Genomic DNA, 9005 nt, shown 5'->3' with positions numbered 1-9005 from the left:
TATTTTTCAATTAATGCAGTATTTCAGATTAAAATAGAGACTAGGCCTTTAAAATCCCATTTTTGAAGGCAGAATAGCACCTCCTGGTGTGAGCAAAAAAAGAAAAAACGGTAATTTCATGGTGTAACCACTAGATTCCTGTATAGGACTTGATAGAGAGGCTTGTGAATTCCCTAGTTGTTTTTATACATAATTATTTACTTTTATTAGGTTGTGGATTTAAATGTATATTAAAGCATTCTTAAAGACTATACTTTTTGTCAAGGTTTATATTTTTTGTTGTTTTAAATGTTGATTTGAAGTGTAGGTTTTTGCATTATTATTACTACATTCAAACCTGAACACAGAAAGCAGATTGTTACACAAAACATTACAATTCTATAAAAATGTAACAAAAATTAACAGGAATGCTTTATCGGAGCTTAATCGTTCTGGGTCTGATCTGATTTTAACCTCTTATTTCAGTCTTCTGACTCATTTTGGCTATATGGTTATAGCCATACCAATTAATTTGAGTATGTATAATTCTGTATGTGTGTGTGTAAGTAATTGTGTGTGATTGGATGTAACCGTTTTGCATTCTTGATGTTTTAGAGTGTAACCCCTTCCTTGCTGTCCACTTTTTTACTGCATTGTAGTCGAATTATTGATTTTATTTTGCATAATTGCAGTGTTACAGTCACACCAGTTCATAGGTGTGTGTGTCGATTTCGATTTTCTTCCCATTTCCCATTCATTTCCTATGGTCGGTCATTTTTGACCGAAGACCATGAGTGACAATTTTTTTTACGACCACTTAGCTTTTTCGAATCATGCCCTCAATTTTAATTTTTTGTGTTCACATACCAAGTGCCATAAAAGCCACCAAGTTTCGTACCATTCTGGTGAAGCTACGATTTAAAAAAATTCAAAATGTAAAATTTTCCAGTCAGAAATGACCGGACAAGGTTAAAAAAAAAACAGCCTTGCATTTATTTGATCAAAAATACACGAAAAAGTGTCATATTGTGAAATATTATTATGATGTAAAATAACGTTTTTCTATTTTAATATACATTAAAATCTAATTTATTTCTGTGATCAAAGCTGAATTTTCAGCATCATTACTGCTCATTCAGTGTCACATGATCTTCAGAAATCATTCTAATATGCTGATTTATACGTGACATGAGCCAAACAACTACAAACCCATGCATTGAAAATGTTGCAGAGGACAGTTTGTTGTCTGTTCATATGTGATTGATTTGTGTGTTTTGTGTGTGTGATTGTCTGGTGACAGTCTCACCCGGGCACTAATGTGACTGTCCTAGACATGTTTGACCGCAGCGCCAGCTTGCAGCCGCTCTGGAAGCAGGTGGAGGGCTTTACAGAAGCCATATATCCCATCATGCAGAACGCAGCCGATGGTGTCCACCTCATCTGCTACTCACAAGGTTTGTAGCCATCGCAGTAGTGTGTGGAGCCGTGTGCTATATTGTGAATACAAGCATGGCTAGAGGCTGTTGCTTTGCAACATAAAAGCATTACGCTGTGGTTTGCTGTGTGCAGCGATTAAAAAAACAAAAAACACTTTTTGACCTATTTTATCTGTTGCTGTGCTGAGGTTTAAGCACGGCTGGAAGAGCTATATTAAACGGTAGGCAGGACCAGAAATGGGTCAACTAAACCAGAGGTTCCTGGCTCAAATGTTTCATTTTGTTTATATTTTTCTGGAGAAAGAACTGCGTGATGAAGAAAGCCAAAATATCACAGTATATATTTTATAATTTTCACCCAAAATTTGGAGCTAAATCGCAGGAGGATAAAAACAACACCTGAGACAGATGGCAGCATCATGTTATTTTTACACAGAGATTGGGTCTATTAGGTCTTTGTTGCATTATAGGGTGACAATTAAAAAATGGTAAAGAAAAGTTGTTTTTTTCCTCAAGTCTGCATGCCTGTAACTCAAGAAGTACTGAAGATATCGTAATCTCCCTTTATATTTTAGCTCTTAACAAACTTTTCTTCTTAACCATCTTAATTGTAATGGTATGAAACTTGGTGACTTTTGTGCTACTTGCTATGTGAACAGTGATGGGGTGAAATTCTGAACCATTTTGAGTGTAAAATAGACACACAGCCCTGTAAATGCACATATATTTATGCAGAGAGCTATACAGGCCTCTAGTGGTTACACCATGGCATTGCATATGGATATAATTTTTCTGTCCAGGTAGCACTTTGCATTGGATTTTAAATGCCTTTTCTCTGTTTTAATCTTAAATACCGCATTAATGGGAAAAAAAAAAAAAAAAATATTAAAAATATGTTTTAAGTAGAAATATATGTTGTCACCTTAGCTTATATAAACATTAAAGTGAGGGCATGTCTGAATCTGTTGCAGGTGGCCTGGTGTGTCGAGGAATCCTGTCCACTCTTCCAGACCACAATGTGCACTCTTTCATATCTCTGTCTTCTCCGCAGGCGGGGCAGTATGGAGGTAACACACTTTCTTCAGGTTTGCTGAGAAACACTGACCTGGTTAAAAATTGAAATGCTTCGAGTCATTGAGGGTCATGTGAAACCGTTCCATATTTGGACATTTTGACCTCTTTGGAAAGAAATGTTTCTGGTTTTGCTTATGTTTTAGAAGTTTCATATTTGCTCTTCTTTTGTAGACACAGAATATCTGAAGTACCTCTTCCCTCAGTTTGTCAAATCCAACTTGTATCATGTGTGCTATACTGCAGTGGGCCAGAAAATATCAATCTGTAATTACTGGAACGGTGAGTGGATGAATGGATCAGAAAATAGACGCATAAATAATGACAATTCACTTTCATGTTACATTATTAATGGTGCTTGCATCACTGTTACTATTGTTCATACTGATTTGAGCAAAACCGTACAAAACTGTAGTTCATAACTGACCCTCATCATTTGTGTTATCATGCAGCATGTTGAGGTCAGGTGTGCTTTTCTAAGTGAGTGATTTTAAAGAGATTGTTCAACCTAAAATTAGAATTCTGTCATCAGTGACTCATCCTCATGTGGTTTCAACCCTGTATGTGGAACACAAAAGAAGATATTTTGAAGAATGTTGGTACCCAAACCATTGGGGCAAAGATTCAAGATACAGGGACAAAAAAAAAAATTGTTCCTGCACAATTAAACTAAATCAATTACCGTTGTCATGATTAATATTGATAAAGTGTCTGCAGCATTACGTTTAGATCTGCTTATGTTGTATCAAAGATTTTTTACACACAGTTTTTTGCAGTTGAGCATTACAACACATGACTTACGTTTGTGAGTGTATGAATGCAATGAACAATCGGAGGCATTTAGATTAGTTACCGGTGAATTCTGCACTCTTGCTAATTTTTTCGTCATAAACAACAAATTGCGAGTTTTTGCAAATGTGCAGAACTCGTGCTGAACTGAAGTCATTGATGCTTCAGTGATGGGGAACAGTCTTCGGTCGCTTTCTGTATATAATGTGTTTCCAGTTTGAATAACCATTTTGTTCAATCAAGTCTTGATTTTCTATTTCATAAATAGTTTTCAACTTATTTTGTTTGTGAAGCCTACATGAATGACATGTAATGTACACAAAATGTACACTGTTAACCATCCTTAATAATCATCATTATAAAATCAAGGGTAATAACTGACCATAATGATTAACAAGTGGAATCAGGTGTAGCCAAGCTCCAGGAATAGTAGTCAGAGAAAGTGGAAAGCATTGTAGAGACTTGTGTACAATAATTGCATATTTTGTTCTTTAAGTGTTAGGAAGTTCACTTAAAATAAAACATTGTTTGCCATTACAAAAAAAAAACAAAAAAAAACTGAGAAGTTTTGTAGATGGTTGATTGTATGACTAAAAAGTATTTTAAAAGTATAGTAGCAATTTGAACTTTAAATTGAAACAGCTTCAAAACTATGCAAATTGAAAATAGAATATCTGTTCATAAACATTTTTGTTGGTCTCGAGTATTTAAGTATAGTGATGGTTAAATGGAATATGACGTAGCCTGAAAAAGTGGGTTTGTGCACTATGCACGTTATTTAAATTTTTTGTCTTTAATCCCTGAAGTCATACATGTTTAGAAAGACATGAGGGTGAGTAAATGATGATAGAATTTTCTTTTTGGGTGAACTAGAGACCAGAGGCATATCTAGAAACCAGAGTATCACAGAGCCATATAGGGCGCTTTTCCACCGTTGGGCCAAACCGTTGCTGATCCAGCCCAGCTGGTTCAAATATATGGTTGCAGTTTTCCACTGGGGGGAAAATTGAAGTAGCCAGACAACAAACGAGTGAGTGATCCTGAGTGGCACCATCACTACACGCATTCTAGCAGCACGGTTAGCTAACTGTAATGTAACTAGGAATTCCAGGCCGAGAACGGTTTGCAATCATGCTGTGCCGAACCAAGCTCAAGTGGAAATATAACTAACCATTCCTTACTGTTCTTAGAACCGTTCGGCCCGACAGCGGAAAAGCGGCTATAGAGTTTGCTCTTTTGATTGGGCCGGTAAACAGCCACCCAGAGCACCATATCAACCGAATAACAACGTGCTGAAACACTGTAGCCCTGATCATTCATTGACTGGATATATTTTTCTTACAATAATGGCATTATTAAAAGGTCTTGTATTTCTTTATGGCATGAGACATGCGGCGATGTTTGTGGGGTTTTTTCTTCAGACCCTCATCACAGAGACATGTACATCAACAGCAGTGACTATCTGGCCTTACTGGACAATGAAAAAGCAAATCCCAATTCTACTGGTGAGGCAACAGATCACATTACCTGCTTTCTTAACCTTTGTTAAAAAAAGTTACACATAGGTCCATAGTGGACAAAAATGTCCATGTCAATAAACTGTCATAAAAATTTGAAGCTTGGGAGCACAGCCTTAAGTTTGTCTCATTTTAAAGAAGACCCATGGCAGATTATTGTTGAAGTAAAAAGTACTTCACTTTAAAAAGTGAAACAAAAAAAAGTTATAGAGGTTTAAGTTTATGAAAATGAGTTAACAATATTTTATATAAAATATATGTTTTATGAAACATGTTGAACTCTAAACCTGCTAGAAAATCAAAGCCATAAATCTAAACAAGTTGTGTTCCAAATTTGAGGTTGATATCTCAAAAAATGAGCTTTCAGTAAGATTTTGTTTGGGCGCAGTACCAAATTTTCCCCATTAGATGCCAGCAAAACTCCGCTGGTGCACACAGTGGTTGGATTTGTGATTTGCAGTACAGTAGTTTTTCGCTCTCAAATATTACACAGACACACACACACATTTTTTTATGACACACATACAAACCACACTCTGACATCCATACCAACACACCCACACAATTTTAGCTGCATTATTTATCCAATTGGCTCTATAATATGCAGAAGCAGAAAACAGGAATAAAGCAAGTATATGCTTTATAGGCCAAACCTGAAAAAAATGTCACCATCTGGTAAAAAATAGCAAAAAATTTAATTTCGAAGCCTTGCCAACAGAATGAAAGCCTATGAACAAAAATTGCATCATTTTACAGTTAAATGGCACTGCGATTAAAAATAGCAGGTTTAATGGGTTTAAGAACATTTTTGTCCTTTGATATTTAACACAGGCAAAAATATAAAATAAAAAAAACTAAGAAGGAAAAAAATGTCCAAAAGGTCAAAATCTATTTTCTGTAAGAAGGTGATGATTGTGATTTCTTTGGCTTTGAGTGCCAGAGCTTGCTTCCTTTTTTTTCAAGGAAAAAGTGTTTATTGCTGGTTTTTGATGTAGTATTTTCTTTGCGCAGCTTGGAAACAAAACTTCTTGCGCATTAAGAAGCTGGTGCTGATTGGTGGTGCTGATGATGGAGTCATCACACCATGGCAGTCAAGGTTGGTTAATTGACTTGTCAGTTTTGTCACCTTTAACTCAGATTCATAGAAGCTTGAAACATAATTTTTTTTGTTCTTCTTTGAAAACAGATTTTTTTTATGATGCCTCGTTTTCTTGCTTTTCAGTCAGTTTGGTTTCTATGATGAGAATGAAACAGTCGTTGAGATGAAAAACCAGAAAGTAAGCATCATTTCATTTAGCCGTCTTTGTGTGTGTTTGTGTGTGTATGTATATATATATATATATATATACAGTGGTGTGAAAAAGTGTTGGCCCTCTTCCTGATTTCTTATTTTTTTGCATGTTTGTCACACTTTAATGTTTCAGATCATCAAACAAATTTAAATATTAGTAAAAGATAACACAAGTGAACACAACATGCAGTTTTTAAATGAAGTTTAAAAAGTGAAGGGTTTTTATTATTAAGGGAAAACAAAATCCAAAACTACATGGCCCTGTGTGAAAAAGTGTATGCCCCCTAAACCTAATAACTGGTTCGGCCACCCTTAGCAGCAACAACTGCAATCAAGCGTTGGCGATAACTTGCAATGAGTCTGTTACAGCGCTGTGGAGGAATTTTGGTCCACTCATCTATGCAGAATTGTTGTAATTCAGCCACATTGGAGAGTTTTCGAGCATGAACCGCCTTTTTAAGGTCATGCCACAGCATCTCAATAGGATTCAGGTCAGGACTTTGACTAGGCCACTCCAAAGTCTTCATTTTGTTTTTCTTCAGCCATTCAGAGGTGGACTTGCTGGTGTGTTTTGGATCATTGTCCTGCTGCAGAACCCAAGTTCGCTTCAGCTTGAGGTCACGAACAGATGGCCGGACATTCTCCTTCAGGATTTTTTGGTAAACAGCAGAATTCATGGTTCCATTTATCACAGCAAGTCTTCCAGGTCCTGAAGCAGCAAAACAGCCCCAGACCATCACACTACCACCACCATATTTTACTGTTGGTATGATGTTCTTTTTCTGAAATGCAGTGTTACTTTTACGCCAGACGTAATGGGACACACACCTTCCAAAAAGTTCAACTTTTGTCTCGTCAGTCCACAGAGTATTTTCCCAAAAGTCTTGGGGATCATCAAGATGTTTTCTGGCAAAACTGAGACGAGCCTTTATGTTCTTTTTGCTCAGCAGCGGTTTTCGTCTTGGAACTCTGCCATGCAGACCATTTTTGCCCAGTCTCTTTCTTATGGTGGAGTCATGAACACTGACCTTAACTGAGGCAAGTGAGGCCTGCAGTTCTTTGGATGTTGTTGTGGGGTCTTTTGTGACCTCTTGGATGAGTCGTCGCTGTGCTCTTGGGGTAATTTTGGTCGGCCGGCCACTCCTGGGAAGGTTCTCCACTGTTCCATGTTTTTGCCATTTGTGAATAATGGCTCTCACTGTGGTTCGCTGGAGTCCCAAAGCTTTAGAAATGGCTTTATAACCTTTTCCAGACTGATAGATCTCAATTACTTTCTTTCTCATTTGTTTCTGAATTTCTTTGGATCTCGGCATGATGTCTAGCTTTTGAGGATCTTTTGGTCTACTTCACTTTGTCAGGCAGGTCCTATTTAAGAGATTTCTTGATTGCGAACAGGTGTGGCAGTAATCAGGCCTGGGTGTGGCTAGAGAAATTGAACTCAGGTGTGATAAACCACAGTTTTAACAGGGGGGCAAACACTTCTTCACACAGGGCCATGTAGTTTTGGATTTTGTTTTCCCTTAATAATAAAAACCTTCATTTAAAAACTGCATGTTGTGTTCACTTGTGTTATCTTTTACTAATATTTAAATTTGTTTGATGATCTGAAACATTAAAGTGTGACAAACATGCAAAAAAAATAAGAAATCAGGAAGGGGGCCAACACTTTTTCACACCACTGTATATAAGATAAATAGTGACTCGTGTCCTAGAAATTAATCAATGAATTAATTAATATATGAATTTAATGAAGTATTGTATGCTCTGTTAAGGGACTCACTTGTATTGTGCATTACATTTGTTATTATGCTTACAGATTGAGAAATGTCCGATGCTGTCTCGTGGCCAGACAAACTTGCTTGGAGGTGTGCTGAAATGCATCTGTGGTTTTCACACTCCAAAGGTAACATTAATGTAGCAAGTATTTTTTGTTAGTATTATTTACTGAAATGGTTTTCTTTCTGAATTGTTACATGTATTTTTTTTGGGCTGTCTTAAACAGCCAACTGCCAGCCCTACTGGACCAGCACAAAGGGTGGTGGAACAACCTGCTGCTGCTGCTGGAACAGCAAAGAAGGCCATGGAGCAGAGTCAGCCGGACCCCCAGCCCCAGCCTACTGCTCCTGTGGCAGCAAGAGTTGCAGCACAATTGTCAATGGTGAGTTGCAATTTTTTTTTTAAAGCATTGAAGTATGAGTTCACTTCAAATTCGAGGAAGTTCAGAAAGTAAGAAGAAAGCAAGAAAACTAAGAGATGCTGGCTGAGACCTACTAATTGTCACACCTCTTGTACAGTGGGGGCAGCTGTTGTCTGCTGATTGGTCGGTTTGAATATCTCAGATTTGGTTTAAGTCACATGGTCAAGGATAAATGAAGAATGTAACCTGTGTGCTCTCTCTCTTTCATCTCTGGGCTCTACTCTTGGATTGTCCTCTTCCTCTCTAACTGAGCTCATATTTACCATATTTACCAAGGGTATGAATAATTTTGTGAATAATCCTTCAAGCCATTTCTCCTGTAGCACTCACTCAACTCACTCACATCATTAACATATCCCACTTCTTAAGAAACCCACTCTTAACCCAACTCTTTTAGAGAACTACAGACCGGTTTCCCTTCTTCCTTTCATTGCAAAAACACTTGAATGAGCTGTGTTCAACCAAGTCTCTGCCTTTCCCACACAGAACACCCTCCTTGACAGCAACCAGTCTGGTTTCAGAAGTGGACATTCAACCGAGACTGCCTTGCTCTCAGTTGTTGAAGCCCTAAGACTGGCAAGAGCGGATTCCAAATCTTCAATGCTTATCTTGCTGGACCTGTCCGGTGCTTTTGACACCAGATCCTCCTGTCAACCTTATTGGCAAATGGCATCTCAGGGACCGCACTCCAGTGGTTTGAGTCTTACCTATCAGATAGGTCCTTC

At 37.6% G+C, this 9005-nt stretch overlaps 1 protein-coding gene across 1 annotated transcript; it reads left to right on the top strand.

Annotated features, from left to right (window-relative positions):
- Positions 1 to 1183: 1183 nt before the first annotated feature.
- On the top strand, positions 1184 to 8241 carry LOC107758400 (lysosomal thioesterase PPT2-A-like; the record flags this gene model as incomplete). The annotated part of the gene is made up of 8 exons (XM_016576123.1): positions 1184 to 1433; positions 2387 to 2482; positions 2661 to 2768; positions 4697 to 4780; positions 5804 to 5888; positions 6015 to 6069; positions 7900 to 7986; positions 8086 to 8241. Coding segments are annotated over exons 1-8 (792 nt in total), but the record flags the coding sequence as incomplete, so codon positions are not given.
- Between the last annotated feature and the right edge of the window lie 764 nt (positions 8242 to 9005).

Source organism: Sinocyclocheilus rhinocerous, unplaced genomic scaffold, assembly GCF_001515625.1.
Source record: "Sinocyclocheilus rhinocerous isolate Xijiao unplaced genomic scaffold, SAMN03320098_v1.1 scaffold143, whole genome shotgun sequence".
Lineage (NCBI taxonomy): Eukaryota > Metazoa > Chordata > Actinopteri > Cypriniformes > Cyprinidae > Sinocyclocheilus > Sinocyclocheilus rhinocerous.
The sequence above is the reverse complement of the archived record's forward strand: the minus strand, read 5'-3'. Positions and strand labels throughout refer to the sequence as shown.